Source organism: Ursus americanus, chromosome 32 (genome assembly GCF_024610735.1).
Source record: "Ursus americanus isolate L20-20 chromosome 32, mUrsAme1.1.p, whole genome shotgun sequence".
Classification (NCBI taxonomy): Eukaryota; Metazoa; Chordata; class Mammalia; order Carnivora; family Ursidae; genus Ursus; species Ursus americanus.
The window spans coordinates 1,033,231-1,058,191 of record NC_142158.1 but is presented as its reverse complement, the minus strand read 5'-3'; the positions used below and the strand labels follow the sequence as shown (position 1 = coordinate 1,058,191).

General features: G+C 44.8%; 2 protein-coding genes and 1 non-coding gene across 12 annotated transcripts in view; all 3 read right to left on the bottom strand.

Moving 5' to 3' along the window:
• The window catches only part of ZSCAN23 (zinc finger and SCAN domain containing 23), a 36,000-nt gene extending 23,968 nt beyond the window's left edge, over positions 1-12,032 (bottom strand). For 5 of the 10 annotated variants that reach the window (XR_015722570.1, XR_015722572.1, XM_087858005.1 and 2 more), the window contains exons 1-3: positions 11,605-12,031; positions 5,693-5,723; positions 2,217-4,033 (exon numbers count right to left, since the gene is read on the bottom strand). The gene's annotated coding sequence lies outside the window, so the exon portion shown is untranslated. Of the gene's footprint in view, positions 1-2,216; positions 4,034-5,692; positions 5,724-9,421; positions 10,506-11,604 lie in introns of all 10 variants that reach the window. The other 5 variants (XR_015722574.1, XM_087858006.1, XR_015722575.1 and 2 more) reach the window with 4 other exon arrangements.
• A 2,126-nt stretch (positions 12,033-14,158) lies between these two features.
• LOC123794462 (olfactory receptor 2B11-like) lies at positions 14,159-15,103 on the bottom strand. Its single transcript, XM_045800671.2, has one exon. It carries the CDS (start codon positions 15,101-15,103, stop codon positions 14,159-14,161), a length of 945 nt encoding a protein of 314 aa, XP_045656627.2.
• A 9,133-nt stretch (positions 15,104-24,236) lies between these two features.
• On the bottom strand, positions 24,237-24,310 carry TRNAT-UGU (transfer RNA threonine (anticodon UGU)). The gene has a single exon. It is a non-coding gene; the product is annotated as a tRNA-Thr (tRNA).
• Between the last annotated feature and the right edge of the window lie 651 nt (positions 24,311-24,961).

Below are 24,961 nucleotides of genomic sequence, written 5' to 3'. Positions count from 1 at the left end.
TTTGAAAGTGCACTGAACCCACCGAACCCACCAAACATCCTAGCTCAGCCTCACCTCCATGTGCTCCGAACGCTTACATTAGCCACAGTCGGGCAAAATTGTCTAACACAAATCCTATTTTGTAATCAAGTGTTGAAAATCTCATGTACTTTACTGAATATTGTACTGAAAGTGAGAAACAGAATGGCTGTATGTTTATCAGTTGTTTCTCATAATTTTTTCTCAAGAAAAGATCAAAACTCAGAATTTGTAGTACTAAACGTGAATCACTTTCCCATCATTGTTAAGTTGAAAAATCATCCTTCGTCGTTGGGGATCATCTGTACCTGCCAGGTATATAATTAGCATAATAATCTCTCACGCTTAAAAAAAAAATCTGCATTTTAAAGCTGGTTTCTCCTAGAGCCCCAGAAAGCTCAATACCCCCAAATCTACTATGACTCTCAAGGAAAAATGCTCTTTACCAAGGACAGGCATGTAGGTGAAGACCAAGCAGCACGCAATACAAATGTGTCTTTATCATAACGTATCCCCACGCTCTCCCCTCCGATGTCACCATCTAAGGCCCCCCAGTACTTACTGGACGCATCCCCACACTCCCAAGCCTGGCTCAAGACCAGTCACAACTCTAGCTTCAATTGTGGGGTCCACTCTTGTTTTCCTCTATTCCACGTGCTAAAACTGCGGCTTCACTTAGGCTTTTCTTCTCACTATTGTTTCATCAGGCTTTCCTCATCGTGTTCCATGCCTACGATCTTGCCTTCTACACTTAACCAGACCCCACCCAATCTCTGCACCTTGATTTGACTCTCACATCCTCTGAGGTCTTCCTTATCTGTTCCGTCCAACCTTTTTCTCCTTCCAGCTCTTATATCATGAGCCCCACCTTTTACCCTCAGTCACAATCTATCCTGTGGTTACTTCTCACATTAAAAAAAAAAAAAAAAATCCAAAACGTACAGAATAAAGAAGTCCTTCAACAGAAGCAGGCACTGTTAAAAATTAGAATGGATTCTTTCAGACCTTCTCTGTCCATCTTCAATCTCAGGCACGGGTGTGCGCGCTCGCAGACACACACACACACAACATAGCTCTTATCTTTCCTGTTTATCTGCAATAAGTAGAATAGTATGAGGTAGCAGGTCTAGTTGTGAATCCTGACTTACTAACAGTGTGATCCTGGGCAAGTTACCTGATTGATTTTTCTGACCCTGTCTCATGTACAAAACGAGGACAGCTACTTTGCGAAGTTGTCACAGGTAGTAAACGATAATGCAGATAAACTGGTTTTGCACAAAGCCTGGCACATAATAAGCTTGCAAATTAACCACCTTCTAAAGAGATAATGTGCAATTTTTGGTTTAAGATGGCTTAGTCAATCGCTGCTACCTACCCCTGGGGACAAGGTCATGTTCTCTGCTGCCCAAAGCCCAACGTGGGTGAAAGGGTGCGGAAACGTGCACTACACAGGTGAACACACAAATAAAATAGCGGTTTCACCAAGTTTGCAGACATACTCTCAAAAATACACACCTCTTCAGATCTATTCTTCTCCAATCTTAAATCCTAACTAGAAGCCCAAGACTACTGAGGTCCAAAAGGTGCATATCAGATTCGAGAGAGAGAAGTAACCTCCCGGGTTGTGGCTGTAACGCTAATGCAGAGTCAGGGCAGCAAACAGACTCGAGCCAGACAGCCTGGATTCGCACCCTGATGACAACAGCTGCATGACGCCGGGAAAGGTACTTGACCTCATTTTTTCCCCTCGATGTTAAAAAAGGGGGAAGAGCGGGGGAGCTTACATAACACCAGTGCCTACTTCCTAGAGTTATGAGAAGTGACTTAGTTAATATTTGGGAAGTGCTTTCAACAACGCCTGCCTGGAACATAACAACTGCTATTTAAACACTCGCTACAAAAAGGAAAATGGACACCAGGCAAGAGCCTCTGCCGTCGGTAGACCAGACTACGAGATGCTGCGGCGGATTATGAAACGCCCCCCGCTCATCGCTTCAAGGGGTCCCCAGCAGAGCCCGCCGGACGCGGGAAAACATCCGAGGAGGCCGACGGGGAGAGCGCCGAGCGGCCGGGGCCCCGGGACAGGCGGTGGACCGGCTGGGAAGAGACCCCGGGGCGGGGGCGGGTCCGGGCCGCCGCCCCGCATCCCACACCGGCCCCTTCGAAGGCCTTCGGCGGAGCCCGACTCCGAAGCTCACCGGGCATCCGTGGGACGAGAGGCCACCCGGCCACACCGCACCACCTCCGAGTCCTTGACAACCGTAGCGTGAAGAGAGACCGGCTACAAAGGCCGGAAGTGCGTCACGCGGACCGCCTCCCGGGGACAGCGCTTCCGGCCGCGTTCCTTCTAGCAAGCCCGGAGGTCTCACGCCTCTGTGATCGCCTCGCGGAATCTCCTCTCCAGTGGAGTGATGCGCGGGGAGGCAGGCTGTCCCCCAGGGGGGGCAAATGTAATAACAGCCCGCTTAGAGCTGTGCACGTATTAACTCATTCATTCTAAACAGCAACCCTGTAAGCTAGGTGCAATTATCCCCATTAAACAAATGAGAAAACGGACTTGCATTACTCCCGCGTTTGTTAGTTGTCATCCACCAAACAGTTTTTGTGCATTTTACCTAATTGCACAAGACATTCCAGGCTCCTTTTATACTTGTCCTGCTCTAGACCTAGAATCTACCATTGTTCCATGAAGCTCTGATTCCTTTCCCTGGAGAATGGGACACAGAAACCAACAGAGAAGCTCACTGGCACTGGGACATATCAATACTTCTAGGCCCTACCGATGATTACATTTTCTGCAGGATTTTATACAATGTCTCCAGTTCAAATACAAATCCACATAGTTTTTTGTTTGTTTCGTTTTTGTGTTTTTTTTTTTTTTTCATTTTCACCATTGCACGTTTGTTTTTCCTTTTCCTTTCTGTTTTTCCCCACAGAAAACCTGGTTCGCAATAGCATCCGTGTGTTCATTCAATTTGCTGTCTTACAGTATAAACAAAGTGGTTTCAAATTTACTTCGCCGGTATCACCGGCACCAAGACACCTGCTGTGTGGAGCTCAAAATTTCTCCGCTTGCTTGGATTATTGGTTCTTGAAATACATCCCATTGGGGGAATACAGAGCACTGTATACGTACACTAACTTGAATTCTTTTCTCTTTATAGTTATGTTATAAACTTGATAAACAGTTAGGATCATCTATTTGTTTGTTTTTCTACTTCAGGGTTTGTTTTCCTTTCATCCCTTTTCATTTCCTTTCTGAACATGCAAAAACACTTAGTTCAAAATGTAAATGATATAAAAGGATATATCCAGAGCTCTGCTTCCATCCCTAACCCTTTACAGTTGACCCTTGAACAACATGGGTCTGAACTGTGCAGGTTCACATATACACAGATCTTTTCAATAAATACAGGACAGTTCTATAAATGTATTTTCCTTAACATTTTATTTTCTCTTGCTTACTGTACTATAAGAATATAGTATATTATACATACAACATACAAAGTACGTGTAAATCTACTAATTATGTTATTGGTAAGACTTCCAGTCAAGAGTAGGCTGTTAGTGGTTAAGTTTGGGAGAGTCAATAGTTATACATAGATTTTTGACTGCATGGGGGTCAGTACTCCAACCCCTGCATTGTTCAAGTGTCAACTGTATAATCATGCCCCATTTTCATTAGTTTTAATTTATCCTGTCTTTCCTTCCTCTTTCCCTTCCTTCCTCTCTTCTCTACTCTCTTTTCTCTTACAAAAATAAGCACTTACCTTCTTTATCACTATGAATTACCATATTATATACATTCTTTTGAACCTTGCTTTATCACCTACTAAAATAACCTGGATGGGGTGCGTGGGTGGCTCAGTCGTTAAGCTTCTGCCTTTGGCTCAGGGCCTGATCCCAGGGTCCTGGGATGGAGCTCCGCATTGGGCTCCCTGCTCTGCTGGGAACCTGCTTCTTCTTCTCTCACTCCCCCTGCTTGTGTTCCCTCTCTCGCTGGCTGTCTCTTTCTCTGTCAAATAAATAAATAAATAAAATCTTTAAAAAAAAAAAACACCTGGAAATTATCTGTTCATGGAAATATCCCTTATTTATTTATTTATTTATTTATTTATTTATTTATTTATTGCTTGCTTGCTTGCTTGCTTGCTTGCAGTGGCATAGTACTCCAACACGTGGCCGTACTATAATTTTTCCAACCAGTCTGTAAGGAATGGGTATTCGGATTGTTTTCAATATTTTGTTTAAACAAATAATGCTACAATGAACAATGAAGAAAAAGGAGGGAATACAGAGAAAAGGAAGCATCTTTGCAAGCATTGTATTATTTTGTACTCTCAACAGCAAAGTGTGAGAGTGCCTGTTTTCAAACAGCCTCCCCAACTTATGTTTTCAGACTTTTGTATTTTGTCAATATGACAGGTCATTATGTATTTCTTAAGCAACCACAACCCCAGTGCTGAAATCCCTGTTAAAATGGATTCATAGTATACTCCAAAAAATATGAAACAGTGATGGAAGAAATTGAAGATGACACAAGCAAACGCAAAGCTATCCCATGCTCATGGATTGGAAGAACCAATATCGTTAAAATGTCCATACTACTCAGTGCAATCTACTGATTTAATGCAATCTCTATCAAAATACCAACAACATTTTTCTCAAAACTGGAACAAATAATACTAAAATTTGTATGGAACCACAAAAGACCTTGAATAGCCAAAGCAATCTTGAAAAAGAACAAAGCTGGAGGTATCACAATCCCAGATTTCAAAGTATACTACTAACTTCTAGTAATCAGAATGTTATGGTGCTGGCACAAAACAGACACATACATCAGTGGAACAGAATACACAACCCAGAAATAAACCCACACATACGTAGTCAGTTAACCTTTGACAAAGGAGACAAGAATATCCAATGGGGAAAAGACAATCTCTTCAATGAATGGTGCTGGGAAAATTGAACAGCTACATGCAAAAGAATGAAACCGGACCACTTTCTTACACCATACACAAAAATAAGCTAATGGATTAAAGACCTAAATGTGAGAGCCAATACCATAGAACTCCTAGGTGAAAACATAGGCAGTAATTTCTTGACACTGGAGCCAGCAACATTTTTCTAGATATATCTCCCTAGGCAAGGGAAACAAAAGCAAAATTAAACTATCAAGACCACACCAAAATTAACAGCTTTTGCACAGCAAAGGAAAACATCAACAAAATAGCAAAATACTGAATGGGAGAGTATATTTGCAAGTGACATATCCAATAAGGGGTTAATATCCAAAATAGATAAAGAATTTATACAACTCAGCACCAATAAGGGGTTAATATCCAAAATAGATAAAGAATTTATACAACTCAGCACCAAATAATCCAATTAAAAATGGGCAGAAAACATGAATAGACATTTTTCCACAGAAGACACACAGATGGCCGACACGTGAAAAGACGCTCAACATCACTCATCATCAGGAAAATGCAGATCAAAACCACAACATCACTTCACACACACTGTGGGCCAACACCAAAAAGACAAGATATAGCAAGTGCTGGTGAGGATGTGGAGGAAGAGGAACCCTCCGTGCATTGTTGGTGGGGACGTAAACTGGTGCCACCACTGTGGAAAACAGTATGGAAGTTTCTCAAAAAATTAACAGAATTACCTTATGATGCAGTAATTCCACATTTGGGTATCTGTGAAAAGAAAACAAAAATATTAATTTGAAAAGATACAGGCACCGTTATGTTTATTGCAGCATTATTTACAACAGCCAGGCTATGGAAGAAGCCCAAGTGTCCATTTGTAGATTAAAAAAAAAAAATGGATTCACAGAGCCACACGTTAGCAAGGATTATGGAGCAATGAGAACTTTCATAGGCTGTTGATGAGAGTGTAAATTGGTAACATTATTTTGGGGAAACTCTTTGGCATATCTCCTAAGCTGAATACACGCATATTCCATGACTGAGGTCAGCAGAGCCGGCACTTAAATCCAGGTTTCCTGATTAGGTAGCTTCCTTAGCCCTGAAGGATCCTTTAGCTAGGACTCCTTGCATGTGGGTCTTAAAGGGGCCATTTCTTTTGTTGCGAGTTTAACACAGTGTCCATTAGACAAAAATAGAACTACTAGTAATACTTAGATACATATATATGATAATCTTCTTACCCAGCTATTCCAGAAATGTTTCTCAAATAGACAGAGGTGGAGATATATACATTTTAAAGTCAAAAGAAACCTAAAATTATTATACAAGCCCTAAGGTGATAATATAGAAATACAGAGTGTTTTATTTAAATAAGGGTGATTGATAAAATAGCACGGTTCAGAAAAATTTGAAACACATCTAAAATTATGTTCTCTCTCTCCCTCTCTCCCTGTGTGTGTGTGAAAAAAATCTCTCCAAATAGACAATGTAAATAAGTGAAAGTAATTCTCAAACTGGGGAGGTAGGAATCTAGAGGAATTTTTTTCTCTAAAAAATATCCTTTAGGGACTCCTGATTGGCTCAGTCGGTTGAGCGTCCGCCTTTGGCTCAGGTCATGATCTTAAGGGTAGATACTCAACAGGGTCATTAATCTTTAAGCCACGCCATTTTTAGTGGCACATTATGAGCACTGTGATGCAACCTCTGGGAGGCTCAACACTCAGAAAGCTTTATTCTAAATGGGGTTACAGTCGGACATATGTAAAACTTCTTCAACAAAGGAAGACAGGGCATTCAGGGCATGAGGGGTGAAGAATGGAAGACAAAGACATGGAAGCTGGAGTGTACTTGGGGTGGCCAGGCAAAATGAGACCAATACAACAGAGCTGCTGCAGGACAGTAAAGGAAAGTAACATTGGAAATCCTGGGACAAATTTGTGGAGGACACTCTTTGAATGTTTAGTAATTAAATATAGAGGGTTGCTGGTATTCACAAAAAACCACTTAATTTTAGAGGTGGAAGGGACCTTTGAGATATTATGTATTTTAATCCCCTAATTCACAGATGCCCAGAAAGCATGGGTGACTTGCCTAAAAGGTCACATAGTGTGTGTAGTGGATAGTACGCTTGTGTGTACTTTCATTGTGAGTAGGATGAAAGTGGCCATTCTGAGGCTGTGCACTTCTAATTAGCCAGCCTTCAGGCCCTGAAACAGATAATGCGGTTGGCTCATTCTGAAAGAGGGAAATGTAATCTGTGGATACTGTGATGTCAGGAGATTGGGAAAGTGACAGATACCAAGAGTCTCACCCAGCTCATCTAAATTCTGCCAGGAACAAATGCCGCTCAACATTTTTACTAACATTTTTACATTTTAAGCAATGCGGTTTTGATTAGTTGTGGGGGTTTTTTTGTTGTTGAAAGAGACCTGACCTCTGTTTAAAGGATTTTCCACACTTACTACACACGTACAGTTTTTCTTTGTTGTGGATTCTCTGGAGCTCAGTGAGATATGAGCTCAGATGGAAGGCCTTCCCACACTCATCACACTCATAGGGTTTCTCCCCAGTGTGAATTCTGTGATATCTGTTAAGGTCAGAACTTCCACTGAAGGCTTGTCCACATTCATCACACTCATAGGGCTCCTCTTCTGCATGAATTTGCTGATGTTGAGTGAGGTCTGAACTTTCCCTGAAAGCTTCCCACAGTCAGTGCACTGGTAACGTTTTACTAAGCTGTCATATCTCTGATGCCGAGCAAGGCCGGTGTTGTTACTGAAGGTTTTACCACAGTCACTGCCCTCATATGGTTCCTCCCCCGTGTGATTTCTCTGATGTTTGATAAAGACTGAGCCTCGACTAAAACTTTTACCACACTGATGACACTGATACAGTTTTCCACCGGTGTGATTTATGAGGTGCTTAAAAAGAGCTGTTTTGAGCAAAGGCTCTCCCACACTCTTGACACTGAAGGGCTTTTCCCTTGTGTGGCTTCTCTGATGTCCAATTAGCCTGACGCTGTGCCTGAAGCTTTTCCCACACTGATCACACCTGTGTTGCTGTCCTTCCTCTGAATTTCCTTGATGCCTGCCAAACCTGTCCTTGCGTTCATGAAGGTCTCCAAAATGGGTCCTCCGGAAAATGTTCCTGCCTCTGCAGATTCTACAGAGTACCATCTTCTGTGATTCCAACCCCTTGGATACTTCCTGCTTTCCAGCCAATTTCCCAGTCTCAGGCTTGGTCTCACTATCTAAAATAGGAAATGGATCATTCAAATGTCACTTTCTTTTTAAGCTTTTTATTATGGAAAATTTTAGACATATATAGAAGTAAATAAAATGGAAATGTCACCTGTTTGAACTGATAGACTATTACACCCCAAGGGACCATTTTTCTCTTTTTTAGTCATGTCCCCCCAACAATCGATAAATATTTCTTCAGCTCAATTAAGGAAGGAAAGTGCTAGAGAGGAAAGGTGAAACAGACATATTCTGGAATAAATAACCTATGTTGTATTCATTAAGGGAATAATGGGAACAATCTTTACCATGAAAAGGGCACAAATTATTAAAGCGTTTGTTAAAAGCCTAAGTGTATAAAGAGTACTTCAAACTGCATTCAAATACAGTTACAGGGGAAAGGCAAAAGTGTATTTATTCTATTGGTTGGAAAGAAAATTCTTTGTCTTAATCTTCCCCCAAATAGGACATTGCTTGCAGATTCAGTATAAACCAGTAATTACCTTATATTAACTAAGATCAGAATTCCTTTATGAATTCAATAGAAAAACACAGTTTTAGTGAAATTTGGCCTGAGGGAGATAAATGTCCCATCAAACTCATTAAAATGAGCATTCCACCTGCACTCAAAGGAAATAGTGGAAAAGGACTGATTTCTTGGCTGCTCTGGTCACTTTACTGCTATTTTCTGGACAGACTGTGAAGGAGATGGGGATGTAAGGAGGGGGGTAGCTTTGTAAATGGGAAGCACCTTTGACATGTAGAGAATGTGGAAAGGAAAACGTACCAAATGTACACTGGAGCAACACGTAGGGGAAGGTACCAGTGTGAAAAGAGGAGGGAATTTAATGTGGGGAAAGATAGGAGAAATGCAGTCAACATGAAAGGTTTTAAAGGTGGCTTCATCCCTGATGGGTCGAGAAAACTTAAAGAGACAGACGGTAGGGCAAGACACTGGGGAGACAACTGTAAAGGAGATGGTAAAGGAGAAGCAATAAGATGATGTGATCATTCGGTGCTTTAATAAAAAGCAAAGATGGGTATGTGAAAAACAAATAAAATAAAAACCTTTTGCTTCAGAGGCCAAGAATAAAGGTTGTACTTTGTAAAGAGAGAGGCAGATGAGACAGTGAGCATTTCAGGTGAGGGTCAGGGTAGACACACTCATGATTAAGCTGTAAAGGATGGCTTTGATTGGCCAAGCAGGAGCCTGCTATCCTAACCCACCTTCCCAGATCGGTTCCTACTCTTTCTCTTCACCTCTCTCTCGTACAGAATGAGACTCCAGAGAGGCGTGCTGGAGCAGGGTCTCCATGTGCTGGAGCTGATAACTTGGTGACCAGGGTGCAGCTCCCAGGGACATCACCTCCTCCCAGAGTACTTCCTGTCCCTCTGCTTGGGATGTGCCCTGGAGACAAGGAGGGACCATAGGGCTTGGGAAGATGCTATTGTGAGAACTAGAAGTAAAACCTTAGGAAACACTTCCCATGGAGAGACAGGACAGGGAAAAAGGACTCAACAGGTTTAGAAGGAGAGATGAGGGGCACCTGGGTGGCACAGCGGTTAAGTGTCTGCCTTTGGCTCAGGGCGTGATCCCGGCGTTATGGGATCGAGCCCCACATCAGGCTCCTCCGCTATGAGCCTGCTTCTTCCTCTCCCACTCCCCCGCTTGTGTTCTCTCTCTCGCTGGCTGTCTCTATCTCTGTCGAATAAATGAATAAAAAATCTTTAAAAAAAAAAAAAAGGAGGAGAGATGAGACAGAAAAAGGAACCAACAGAAACTATGAAGCATGACGGGGACAAAAGCTCACGGCTGCCCTCACTGCTTTCCTATGAACCCTACCAGTAGATGCTGCACACTGCCACCACAGAACACCTCTTCCCACCCGGAATCCCGGATCATCAAACTCTCTCTCCAAATCGTCCAACGAAGACACAGCCTCATCTCCATTCAGTGGATGCTGCTCCCGCACCCAGGCCCGCAGCTCCTCGGGCAGGATGGTCAGGAACTGCTCCAGCACCAGCAGCTCCACGATCTGCTCCTTGCTGTGCGTCTCGGGCCGCAGCCAGCGTCGGCAAAGCTCTCGCAGTCTTCGAAGAGCCTCTCAGGGCCCAGGTGTCTCCTGGTAGAACTGCCTGAGGCGCTGGCAGAAGGCCTCCTAAGGGGACTGGCTGTTCTTCTGCAAGTCAATTTCTTGCACAAAAAAGTTATCTTCCTCCACCTTTACTATCCCAGGTTCTTTCTTGTTCTCCATCCTGGATGATGAGACCTGTAGCCATTTTCTCTCAGGGCAAGGGTACCTGTAGATGGCTTTACACCCCAAGGAGAGTCCCCATCACAAAATAGAGACCAGCATCAAAATGAAAAATTGCCACCAGTTAAAAAAGAAAATCTTTACGTACTATTAAAGGCTGCCCAGGACACTTAAAGAAAAACACAACAGAAGAGGTTTTTGAAATTTTGCTAACAGTGATATAGATGATTTGAGGATCTGACATTCTTGCTAATGAAAATTTATGAGACTATTTTAGAAATTAAGAGCAACCTTTTTCCTACCAACGCTTCCTGTGCTCACTCTACTCCAGTGAAATCCTCTTCAATTTTAGACTTGTCAATGCATTCCACCTGCTCAGAATGCTCTTATCCAGATATTAGCATGGGACATTCCTTCTTTTCATGACAGCATGCTCAAAAATCTTTTCCTGAAAGAGACATTTCTAGAGCGCCCTATATAAAGTAGCTCTCCAACCACTACCACCCTCTGACCCTTACTACATTGCTCTTTGTGACACCCACCACCACCTGACGTCATACACTTACTTGCTACTTGTTACCCCCACGATAATGTGAGCAGTGCGTTATTTGTTCTCTACACCGCACTCTAGGCGGTGCCAATCTTGCCTGATACGTATAAGTCGTCAATAACTACGCCGGAAAGAAGACGAATGAAATGCATTAACTGTAACACTTTCTCAAACCTCGTTCGGGAATTGTTTACTTTATGCTGTGTGATAAACAAATCTGATTACACAAACACAGCAGTGAAAACAGTAACTACAACAGGTCCACAACCCCTTTTCCACAATCGTGAACTCCCTCCATGCTCTGAAAACCAACAGTATTTCCCTTAAGTCATTGGAAGGCCATACTCAGGGTAACAGATTTGTTCAGTAACAAAACCTGTGCTGAAATGACATGAAGCTTATAGTCTTAGTGTGAACAGTCATGTTTCGTGACACAACTACTAATACGCGTGTACACGGGCCGCCCTGGACTCCTGGGGAGCTAGGCATTCAAAACACCACACAAGCACCATGCTTTTAAATAAAACCCCCCAAACTCGGGTTCCGAAACACTTCCGACCCCAGGGGTTGGAGAAAAGCCGTTTTCTGTAAGGTTAGGGACCCACCGGATTGCAGGACGGCCACCCTCCTTACACTCCGGAGTCCTCCGCTTCGCGACGGCGCCGCAGACCCTAGCCGCCAAGGCGGGCCCGGGGGTGGGGAGTCCACCAGAGACCAGCCCGGCCGCCCGGACTGCCCGCGAGGTCTCACGGCTGCGGCACGTAGGCCCAGGAGCCGACCCCGCGTGCGGGAGCGGCCCCTGAGCCCCGGGGACCGCGGCCACAGGACAGGTGCACGCTCCCGGAAGCCCGGAAACCGCGCTCCCGGAACTGCGCCGCGCCCCTCTAGGAGTCCCCTTCTCTATGGTTCGCGGCCGCCCGGACAGCCCGAGGGGCCTCACTCTTGCGGCACGGAGGCCAGGAGCCGACCCCGCGTGCGGGAGCGGCCCCCTGAGCCCCGGGGACCGCGGCCACAAGCCAGACGCACGCTCCCGGAAGCCCGGAAACCCCGCTCCCGGAAGTGCGCCGTGCCCCTTAGGAGTCCCCGTCTCTATGGTTCGCGCCGGCGTAAGGTCGCAGGGCGCGCACGTGTTGCCCGGGAATTCGGTGTCGAGCCAACCCCTTCCGGAGTCGACGCCCCGTTTTATCTTCCTGTCTGCACTGCCGCCATTCCCACGTCAGCCCCTCCCGTTCCTGCGGCATGTGTAGCCCTCCCGGCGTGCGTTCTTCCGCATTCCCTTCCCCGCGAGTCTTCACGCGGTCGTGCGGGTTTCTGTGCAAGTGTAGAAGTGTGGTGCCTCGGGGCTTGACTCGGACGTCCTGTTGGTGTTGTGCCGCGGTTGTCGGGGGGCAAGAGTACCCTGTCCCCTTCGAGGTCCTTTAGGCCGACTAAGAATCAAACTGACAGAGTGTTACGCCGGTGACGAGAGTGGCAGAGATTTGCACCGAGAGCTGAGCGACACGCAGGACGGAGTTGGTTCACTCTCGGGGGTGGGGGTGGGGGCAGAGAGCTGGAGAAGAGTCAGGCTGGGCCTTGGACGGATGTGAGGGGCTTGCAGCTGCGCGGGGGGGGGGGGGGCACATTAATCAGGGAAAATCAAATTTGATAGCATACAAGCGGGAAAGGCACACAAACATGAAATTCCAAGACAGTCAAGCAAAATGAGGTATAAATGTCATCCTCGATTAAGGAGAACCTAGTAGGGGTCTTGGACTTCAAAGGGAAGGAATGCAATCCTCAGGACGATGGAAAAAAGTAAATGGTGAACAAATGTTTTCATGGCCACTCAAAGACATAGAGGACCTTGACCCAACAGGTCTTGCTGGGTTCCTCTCTGTCCACCACCCCTAGTTCATACCATAATGTAGTTATCCATGGTGACAGCTCTCTTCCTGGAGCAGGACCTCTTATCTAAATTCTTTTGGGGTAGTCGTAGGGGAGGTAAAGAGCTTTTCAAGAATCTGCTGGGTTTCAGTTGCTTTTTAAAAATTTTTTTAATTTAAATTATATTAAATAGTTAACATATGCTGTATTATTAGTTCCAGGAGTAGAATTTAGTGATTCATCAGTTGCATATAACACCCTGTGCTCATTACATCCACTGCCCTCCTTAATGCCCATCACTCATTACCCCATCCCCCCCATGGCCACCTCCCCTCCAGCAACCTTAACTCAAAATAATCTTCATGCCTAGGAGGCCCATCTTGGGGCAGTGCCTACAGGATCCAGTTACTTAATATCTCTCTGCCTCATTTTCCTTTTCTGTAAAATAAGAATAATAGTACAAACATCAGACAGTTATCGTGACTATTGAATGGTTAACATGTGAAGAGCTCCTGCAGCCGGGTAGATCCTTCCAAGTCATGTGGAATAATTCTTAAGCATTATTTTTAATGGTCTTAAGGCACTTAATTTAATAGTTAATTTACTATCAGTAGGCATACTAAAATATATTTCTATTTTTTGTTATGAACAAGTCTGCAATATTCTTTTTTTTTGCAACATTTATTCTTTTTTTTTTTAAAGATTTTATTTATTTATTTGACAGAGAGAGAGACAGCCAGCGAGAGAGGGAACACAAGCAGGGGGAGTGGGAGAGGAAGAAGCAGGCTCCCAGCGGAGGAGCCCGATGTGGGGCTCGATCCCAGGACTCCGGGATCACGCCCTAAGCCAAAGGCAGACGCTTAACGACTGAGCCACCCAGGCACCCCTGCAACATTTATTCTTATACACGATCTCTTCTGCACGCACAGATGATTTTATTTCTAGGGGACAGGTTCTCACAAGTAAGATTGCTGGATGGAAGAATATATGTATTTTTGTCCAGGGAGGCCATTTTTGTGGGACTGGGCCCTTAAATTGTGGAGTCTATGCTAATTCTGGGTAGTTAGTGTCAGAATTGAATTGAATTGAATTGCAGGCCACCCAGTTGAGGTCAGAGAATTGGCTGGCGTGGGGAAAACCCACGTTGGCATACTTGCTGTCAGAAGTGGTGTAGGTAAACACAGCACACGAAGGCTTTCTTGACTTTCGAGTATGATTTTGGTGAAACATATATTTAAGGGAGGATCTATTGCAGATTATTTGGGGCTTTTCCATTCAGAATAAAGCATCTTTTTCTCATATTCTTTTGGACAAAATGGCCCTCCTGAGAAGTCTCCTCAAAGCTCCTTTAACATCCTTGTTTCTCAGGGTGTAGATGAATGGGTTGGCCATCGGAGTAATAACACAGTAAAACAGCGTCAGAGCTTTGGTAAGGTCTTGAGGGCTATCCCCCGAGGGCTGCATATAGATGTAGATGCCAGGGCCATAAAATAAAGACACCACCAGTAAGTGTGAAGAGCAAGTGTTGAAGGCCTTAAGTCTCTTATCAGCGGAGGGGATTCGAAATACAGCTTGGGCAATACAACTGTAAGAGACAAGAATCATGGAGAGGGGACCCATTATCAGAAAGGTGGCCACCACAGCTAAAGTGACCTCGTTGACTGTGGTGTCCACGCAAGCCATCTTAATAAGCCCGGGCAGCTCACAAAAGAAGTGGTCTAGCTCCTGGTTCCCACACAGAGGCAGTTGGACTGTGAGCGTGGACTGCAGCAGTGAATTCACCAGACCAACGAGCCACGCGGTGCCGGAGAGCCGCCGGCAGTGCTTAGGGTCCATGATGACGGAGTACCTCAGAGGCTCACACACAGCCACGTAGCGGTCTAAGGCCATGATGCCAAGCAGGACACATTCAGTACAGCCTAGCCAGTGGAATATATAGGCCTGGGCCATACAGCCTATGTAAGTGATGTTCTTGTTGGGGCCCCCCAAGTTGAATAGCATTTGGGGTACAGTGGTGGTGGTGAAACACAGATCCAAAAAGGAGAGGTTTGTGAGGAAGAAATACATAGGACTTTGGAGTTGGGAATCTAGTTGAGAAACCAGAATAATAGCAACATTTCCCAACAGTGTGAATGTGTAGGAGATCAGGAGGGCAAAGAAGAGAGGGAGATCCAACCAAGGGTATTTGGTAAAGCCCATAAGAATGAGATCCTCTGGGAAACTTTCATTCATGTGCTTCATTGAATTTTGATGGGAGACACTTGCTAAAATCAAGGAAGATATGAGTGATTTAAAAACCCCAAGTTAGCAGAATTTTGAAGACATGAGGAAAAATATATATACTTTTTTGGGAGAGAGATGAGTTACACCCTCAATAGAAATCATAAGATTAATGAATATAATAATTACAATTAACATGATAAAGTAACATTTGAAAAGTCCTTTCAGGGCACCTGGGTGGCTCAGTCGGTTAAGCACCTGCCTTCAGCTCAGGTCATGGTCCTGGAGTCCCGGAATCAAGCCCCACAGCGGGCTCCCTGCTCAGTGGGGAGTCTGCGTCTCCCTCTGCCTCTGCTGCTCCCCTTGTTTGTGCTCTCTCTGTGTCAAATAAATAAAATCTTAGAAAAAGAAAAAGTCCTTTCAGCAGACAAGTTTCAAATATATACATTTTTTTCCTAAATCAAAGCACTGTGTGATAGGTTAGTGGACATTATTGGTTACGGTGCTTTTGTATGATTAAAGAAGCCCTTGGGCGGTGGGCAGTGTATTCTTCCAGCAACTTTGCAGCTAAGGGTACATGTGGTATAGATTTGGTCAATCACATGCTTCTATACAGGATTTGAAACTTGGTAAAAGGAGACAAAAGAATGAGGAGGGGGGAGGGGACAGTTAGAGCAGATGTCTTCCTGATTAGTGTCCCAGGTGACAGCACTAAAGGATATGTCCTACACGGTACCTTTCTGGAGTGGGATCTTGGCTATATCTTGCTTCCCTTCATGTTTGCTTGTTTGTCAAGTTTGGTTCTTCACCTTTCACATTGATTCTGTGAACTACCACTCTTCCAATATCTTCTTTCTGCTTAAATTCTCAATTATTTTTTTGAAGATTTTATTTATTTGAGAGAGAGAGTGAAGGAGAGAGAGCATGAGTGAGGTGAGGGGCAGAGGGAGAAGCAGACTTCCCGCTGAGCAGGGAGCCTGATGTGGGACTCGATTCCAGGACCCCAGGATCATGACCTGAGCCAAAAGCAGACACTTAACTGACTGAGCCACCCATGCACCCCCAGAATTATTTTCTTTGTTTACAACCAAGGACCTTGACTAATACAGAAAATGGTACCAGAAAGCGGGTTGAAATTTTCTGATCTCTTGTTAGGGCACTGATGAGGAAAGAGTGGGACTCCAAGAATTTGAATGCGGATATATGTGGCATATATGTGGCACCCAGGGTATTCATGGTTCCCCACCACCCACCCTCCCATTCTAGCCAAGGCACATTTCTTTTGTCTAACAAAGCTGCCTTGCTTGACAGTGCTATACCTACCAAGAAAATGCAAAGATCAGCTACAGACTGGGAGAAAATTTTTGCAAAAGACATATCTGATAAAGGACTGTTATCCAAAATATATAAAGAACTCTTAAAACTCAACAAGAAACAACCCAATTTTAAAACAGGCCAAAGACCTTAGCTCATCTAAGAAGAAATACAGGTGGCAAATAAGCATATGTAAAGATGTTCCACCTCATACGTTGCTAGAGACTGAATGTTTAGTCCCCCTCCCCTTCACAAAATGCATGCATTACACCCTAATTCCCAGTGAGATGGTATTAGGAGGTGGGGCCTTTGGGAGGCCGTAGGTCATGAAGGTGAGCCTTTAACTATGGGATTGGTGCTCTTATAATAAAAGAGAACACACAGACCCCTTGTACCTCCCTTGTACCATGGGAGGTTACAGCTCGAAGGTGCTATGTGTTAACCAAAAAGTGGTTCCTCACCAGACAGCAAATCTGCCAGTGCTATGATCTTGGGCTTCCCAGCCTCCAGAACTGGGAGATAAAGTTACAAGCTGCCCAGTCTTAGGCATTTTGTTTTAGCAGCCCAGATGGGCTGAGAAATATGTCATCCGGGAAATGCAAATTAGAACAATGAGATACCACTACGTGACTATTAGAATGGCCAAAATTCAGGACAATGACACCGAATGCTGGAAGAATGTGGTGCGATAGGACCTCATTCATTGCTGGTGGGAATACAAAATGGTACAGCCACCTTGGAAGATAGCCTGGAAGTTTCTTACAAAACTAAGCATACTCTTACCATACGATCCAACAATTACCCTTCTTTCTTGGAGACCTTATAAACTATTCATGGAAGCAAGATACTTCATAAGGGGAAATGTATGTAAAAGAAAATTAACATGCCCACAATTCTCAAGACATAGAACATGGCCTTAATATTTAAAATCAGAATATTTTGGTTGATTCACTTACAGTCATTTATCCATTCGCTCATTAAACTAACATAACTTTTATGCCTACTAAGCCCAGGGCACAACAGTAGGCACTGCAGGGCAGGAAAACTAACCTCCATTCCAAGAAGATTATATACCAGTATCTCTCTACATATGCATAAATAACTAAGAAACACTAAAAATGTGCTAAGTGCCATCCTAGATGTACCGGTAAAGGGCGAAGAGAATCTGGAGGTGGAAGGAATCACGTGTAGGCAGGAATCAAGGAGCTGGTGGTATCGTGAAGGTAAGTGCTACTGAACTAAATCTCAAGTACTAGACCTGGATTGGGCGGTGGTTGTCTTAGAAGATCTGAGAAAGCAGAGACCTTGAGAGCAATGGGGGGGTCAACAAGAAGTAGACTCATAGGGGAGACACCCAGAAAGGTGTGGGATCGGAGGAACCACATACCTTGAAGGTGATGGGTATGGCACAAAGTGAAACCAAGAGGACTGTGTGAGAGACCGTATGAGGAACAGTTAGACCCCCAGGTCCCAGCTTCACCAAGTGACTGCAGGGGGCAGCATGTTTGCTCCTCTGTGAAGGTGAACTAGACGCACCTCGGACTTGGGGACACCAGGCAAACCTGAGAACAGGAGGGGACTGAATGAAAATCATATGGCACTCTGTTTACCCATCCGTGACGCTCAACTTTTCTCAATTATCAGAACACTGGCAGCCGTGTCATTACAACTTAATCAGGAATTCGGAGGATTTGTCGTTTGAGAAACAGTCCTGGAAAAGACCTGCGTTTTCAAATGAAGATTTTAAAATGAGAAGCTGCGTTCACACTTGATTAGCCTACAGTGAAAGCCATCCATCAACAAGCCCCTCGTATTCACAAAATTCCAATCAGCACCGTGGTGTCTCACTCTGAGATGAGCGGATCAGAACAACCAAACATCCTAGGAAAGCTTTTAACTATAAGAGAGAGACAAAACCAAATATGAGTGTTGTTGTTGTTGTTGTTGTTTTTAAAGAACTCAAATATAAGAGACAATGGAGGGAGGAGAAAACCTCAGGTAACATTAAGAAGATATTGTAACCTTGAAAAAAACAGAATTACTAGAAAATTGGGGCATAGTTAGAGAACATGAAATAGTAGTTGAAAATTATATGATATAAAGGAAGGTTAAATAAAAGGTTTGAAAGGTTATGGGAAATTCTTAGAAAACAGAACAAAAATATAGATACAGAAATGGAATAAAATAGATTAAAAAATTAAAGTATCAGACTAGGAGACCTGCAGGTTTTAGAGGAGTTGATTAATAACACTTCTGTCTTCTCTTCTTGAATTCAAGACAAAATGAAAAAAGGACATAGATGCCAGAGAGAGGATCAAAATGTGTTTGCATTTTGTCGTTAGAGCTGTTGGAAGATCACGGTTTATGTCATGCAATCAACTCATCTTGCTTTTTCTCCACCTCTGAGAGCACTTACCCCATCAATTACTGGCACAAATGGACAACCCCCCTCCCCTGTCCCCAACAGACACACACACACACACACACACACACACACACACACACACACACAGAACCACATGATGAATCTGCGCCTATAGGTCCGGCAAATGGCAGAGCAGAGCAGGGTGAGTCCTGAAGACAGGTTACATTCAACCAGACAGAAAGTGTCTGAGTCAAGCAAGCTTAGCTCCATGTGTAAGCTTACCAATCTTAATTTATCACTCTATGCTTTTTAAAAAAGATTTATTTATTTATTTTTTTAGAGACAAAGCTGCCCCTAACATCATATATTAATTGTACTTCAATTTAAAAAAATACAATAGGGGCGCCTGGGTGGCTCCCTCAGTTAAGCAGCTGACTCTTGATTTTGGCTCAGGTCACGATCTCAGGGTCCTGGGATGGAGCCCTGCGTGGGGGGGGGGTCCCCACTTGGCAGGGAGTCTGCTTGTCTCCCTCTCCTTCTGCCCCTCTCCCTGCTCTCTCTCTTAAATAAATAAATAAATCTTTTAAAAAATAAATTTAAAAAAATTTAAAAATATAATATTGTAGGTTATACTTCAATTTTTTTAATTAAAAAATTAAGTTTATTAATCTGATAAATTCCTTTTTCTTTCTCAAAACTATGAAGGAGAGAGTTGAGAAAAATTGGGAGCATTCCCCCATACATTTCCTACCTGGTGAATGTACTAGAACTTCTTCCACTGTGTTAAAAGCGGGGATTAGAAAATAAGTGTTCTTCCTCCCTCATCAACATTCAAATCCAAATTAGAGTTCTACCTAGAAAGAATATAGAAAATGTAGAGGAAGAAATCAGCCAATGAACTTATCTTTAAAAATTCCCAAACTAAAAGACATGAGTGTCCAGGTATCCAAGCACAGTGAAAGAAAAAAGACCCACATCTGGTTGCATTATCCATGAAATTCAGATAAACCAGGATGAGGTGACCCCAAAGACTTCCAGAAGGGGGAAATATGCATATGAAGCAGAGTACCTAAAAAATGGCCCTGAACTTGTCCACAGCAGCCGTGGAAGTGAGAAGGCAAGGAGCAACGGAAGGGGATCTGAGCAGCCCTAAGTGACGACAAAGGACACCAGAGAGGTATGCACGTTCCGACAGATGGGGGCACACATTATCAGTGACTGCAGCACAGGGCACACAAAGCGGAGGAGTAAAACCAGGCTGTAAAAATAGCCTGGGTGATAGGGACAATCTTGAGTACTAGATTAAGGAGCCCGATCAAATGAAGATGTTTTCGGAACGGCTGTGAAATGGTGGGAGCAGCACTTAGAACATTTACTAGGCCACTGGAAGCTGGGGGGTTGGCTGGAAATCTGCAGGAGTCACGGGAGAGAGGCTGAGAATGTCAGCTGGGAAATCAAGAGCCAGGTGTTCATGAGGTGCTGAAGAGGGCAGAAATTCAGGGAACAGAAACAGGTGTATGTGCGAATTCATAGGAATACGTGATTCAACCAGAAAAGGCCTCCTGAAAAAAGGTCAGTGTAAAGCTTGGCCTGTGGGTCCATTCACCAGAGGATGGATTCCTGCTTCCCCAAGGCTCCTCCAGGTCGACTTGACCAGCTTCCCCTCCACCAAATGTCATGCAACTACCTGTGTCCATGGCCAGGATGGTTTGTTGCTCTGTTGAACCACCAAGGACAGGGACGGGGACAGACAGGCAGAGGCAGTGGCAAAGGAACACGTCTCCAAAAGCAGAGAATCTACTAAACTACATTTGCTAGCAAGTTCACGCATCTGCATGTAAGATGGAAAAGAGTAAACCAAGATCCCACATCAGCCCCCCCTCACCAAAAATCCTCAATACTTTGGCTTACTGGTCATTGTTCATAATGTTTTTTTTTTTTTAAGATTATTTATTTATTTATTTGACAGAGAGACAGCCAGCGAGAGAGGGAACACAAGCAGGGGGAGTGGGAGAGAAAGAAGCAGGCTCCCAGCTGAGGAGCCTGATGTGGGGCTCGATTCCAGAACGCCAGGATCACGCCCTGAGCCGAAGGCAGACGCTTAACAACTGTGCCACCCAGGCGCCCCCATAATGTTTGATCTTCAAATTTATCTGCAGAGTATTGGCCTTTAGAGAATTGATCTTTAGTGGCTTGACCTGCTTTCTCTCCTGTGTCTCCTAGACTACGGGAACTCTTGGACATAATTCTGAGATTGAAGTCAACAAATGACAGCCATTGGACTGGCATAATGAGAAGTCGTTTAGCTTGTGGAGTCATGTCACCCTGCCTGATCTTATTCAAAATTCAGAATCTTCATTTTCTGTCTCAAAACAAAATAAAACTGAATAACACCCAGTACCATCTAGGCTGGGGTGCATAGAGAGAGACATCACCAGAACATACCTCTTCTCCTGTGAACTTGTATTAAGCAGGTGTCATTCGCTATAAAAATGTAGTCAAGAGAAAGGTTGCAAAAGGGTTGGAGTCCGAAAGTCCTGAGAGAGGGAAGCAGGCACAATCTGGCTAGAACTTCAGTATGAGCCACGAAAGGTCTTGACGTGGCAGGTAGGGTGAATGCACCTCTGATTCAAAGGCAGATAAAACCCGTTCTCACCCGTTACGCCAGTGGTCCCGGAGGGGCTATCATTGGAAATGCATCTCCCTGGAGAAGCAGTATCCAGCTTTCATTTACAGTTCTGGTTGTGATTATAGATTACATCAGTTCTTCCACTCATTAGTCCATCTTAATAGCAAGGGAGAGTAGGATTTACCCCAACAGTTTTCAGAAAGCAAACGAATGCTCCATTAATAATGATGATGATAGTAGCTTAATACATGTAGACGCTTTTCATGAATGGTCTCATATAATGTTCCTAACAATTCCTTGAGGCGGGAACCATTATTGTCCTCATGTTATAGTTGAGGAGTCATTTGTCCTCCATGTGCAAGGCTCACACATTTTCAGAATTCAAACATGAAGTGAACGCTTTGCAAGTGTCATGAGTAAACATCGGTTTTCTTATGTCTGTAGTGTTTGGGGTACATGCTTACTTGATCTGTTCAACCATATTGAAGGCTCATTGGAGACAAGGTTCATGTCCTTTCCAACTGGCTTCAGCATGCTGTTAGTCAAATGAAGTCCTCCTTTTATTTCTTACAAAGGCAGGTACAATTTCCAGCCATCTCTGTCATAAGAAGAATATCTCAGAGCAGGTCTCTTCTCAGGACGAGGTAGAACAGAAATAATCTAAAAAGTACTTTTAAAGTAGGATGCCTGGGTGGCTCGGTTGGTTGGGCATCTGCCTTTGGCTTGGGTCATGAACCCAGGGTTCCGGGATCAAGTCCTGCATCAGGTTCCTTGCTAGGCAGGAGCCTGCTTCTCCCTCTGTCTGCTGCTCCCCCTGCTTGTGCTCTCTCTCTCTCTGGCAAAGAAATTTTAAAAAAAAAGTGCTTTAAAAGCCAAATCCTTGCTAACTCTGCAACAGTGCTTTTATCCCACACTTACGCCACATCCACAAAGCTCCCTCTTCAGGTGTCACTTTAGCTAATTAGATCCTGTCCTGATGAAGTTGTCACTCAGAGCTAAGCCGTACAATTCTCCCTCTCCTACTTGTTATGGACAGAATTGTGTTCCCCCCTCCAACTCATATGTTGAATCCCTTTACCCCTAACGTGACTATATTTTTGGGACAGGGACTTAAAGGAATTAATTAAGGTTAAATGAGATCATAAGAGCAGTGCCCTTACTTATTAAGACTGGTGTCCTTATAAGAAGGGAAAGAGATACCAGAGCTTCTCATTGTCTCACCGTCTCTCTCTCTCTCTCTCTCTCTCTCTCTCCCTCCCTCCCTCCCTCCCTCCCTCCCTGAAAGGCCATGTGAGGATACAGAGGAAGGTGGATGTCTACAAGGCAGAGGAGAGGTCTCACCAGGAAACAACTCTGACATCTGGCCTCCGGAACTATGAGAAGAGAGACTTCTGTTGTTTAAGCTGATCTGACATTTTGTTACAGCAGGCCTTGCTGACTAATACACTGTGTTTATATCAAAGGAATCAGGAGATGAGGAGCGCATGTCCCAGGCAGTAGCAGATAGAGCCTAGAAGATAGAGAAGATCAATTCACTTTGTCCATACGGCCTGATCGCTCTTCATGGAGAACTTCCTACACAGATTTCCGAGGTTTTATTTTACATTTTCCTCTTCCAGGATTCAAACACGAGTCAGTTGTTCACTGGGCAAGGACTTTCTCACAGAAAACAGAAAGTTATCTCAGCCCCCCCTAAACCATAGGAATAAGGTTTGAGATTAGTCTAAGTTGCTGAATTTTGTTTAGCTCTTGTAGCCAAAACCTTCATTCTTGACCCTAAGGAAGATAGAAGACAGATATCATGAGAAAAGCATGGGTTCTAGAATCAGGACAGACTTGGGTTTGACATTGAACTTTGTCCTTACTATGTGTCTGTGAACGTTACTGAGCCTGTTTCCTCATCTTCAAAGAGCTGATAGACATATTTGACAGGATTGTTGGGTTGATTAAGTGAGAGTGTGTCTGCAAACACCTGGAATATTGTAGACTTCCAATAATTCTAATTTGGTGATCAGAGGGTAAGTAGATGTTACTGAATTAGTACAAAAGTGCTAGGCATTTGCTGACCTCACTTTTCGTTCAGCTCTGTCTGGAAAGTGGAGTTTTGCAAAGGTCATTCACTTGCTTCAAAATCAGTTGGCGTACTTGCTAAAGGTATGCATTTCCGGGTCCTTCACCAAACCAGAATCAAAACTTCTGGGGATGAGTCCCAAGGCACTGTATTTTAACAAGGTCCCTGGGTGATTTAAATGCACACCCAGCTTGGGAATCACTGCATTATGGGATCGTTCTGTGTTTTTAATTGCAGGACTAAAATTCAGTTTCCAGTGGGGCCAATTTATTTACTTCCTTGGGGACCAAAACCCTTCCTTGAAGACTGAAAACGTATAAGAAAATATACATTAGTATTTTATAATTTAGTAGTATTTGGAAAATCATATGTAAAGCATAACATGCCGGGTTATCTCGAATCACTAATTAATTATATGGGAATTCAGAAAAAGGCTTTAAGAGTTGGGAACATTTGTGTTGTTCTTCCCCCATCCCTCCAAAAAAGAGAGGACAAGAGAGGACCTTCAGCAAAGATATCAGAAAGAAAGTTACTGACTTTTGGATTTCTCAGCTCTCAGAACCACAGGGTCCGTTTTCATTCTGTTTCCCTCTCTTACAGTTGTTATCACTCTGATCATAAAGAAACACATCCCTTTTCCTTGAAAGTGAGAATTTTGCAGTCACAACTGCTTAGGGGTGATTGGATCACAGCTTGCAGTAACACTGAACACAGTGGAGAACAGGGAGCTGAGGGGTTAATGGAGAAATAAGCTTCCCGAGAAGAGGAAAAGCCGAGGCCCCGCTGGGAGTCGAACCCAGGATCTCCTGTTTACAAGACAGGCGCTTTAACCAGCTAAGCCACGGAGCCCACGCGCGCGCCGGGGCTTGTGCTGCACCTGCCCCTGCACCAGATGCGGTCGGCGCGCCAGAGCCGCGCGGGGCAGCCGGTGTCCCGGGAAGACGCGCGCTCACCCGGCGGCGCCGCGGGCGCGTGAGGACTCCCGGCACCTCGCTCAGCCCAAGAACGACCCTGGGCAGCAGTCGGGGCCCCGCTCTTGCGTCCCAGCTAGGGCGCGTGTTCCCGGAGCGGCCTCGCAGCGCAGACGCCAGGGTCGCACGCGCGAAGGTAGCGTCTCTCAGGAAGGGGCTCCGGGCAAGACTCTTGGGCCGCACGCCCGGGGCCGCCCTCGCGCTCGGCAGGGACTCGGACCGGGGTCGGGTCGGGCAGAGAAGAGGGTGCGGGGACGCGGAGCGCGGCTGTCTGTCACGTCGCGGTCTCGGACCCGTCACACAAGCGCGGGTGGAGGGCGGGGGGGGGGGGCAGGCGCAGGGGCCCCGCCCGCCCCAAGGTGTGTCCTGGGTCCAGGTCCAGCCCTCCTAAGGTGGGGAGCAGCTTCACGGATCCTGCGGCCCACTACCCTGCCCGCTCCTGCACAACCAAGGCCTCGTCCTGAGAGCAACGCGCCATCAGCGGGCGGACAGGGGACGCCTGCTCCCCTCTAACACCATCCTCGAGGTC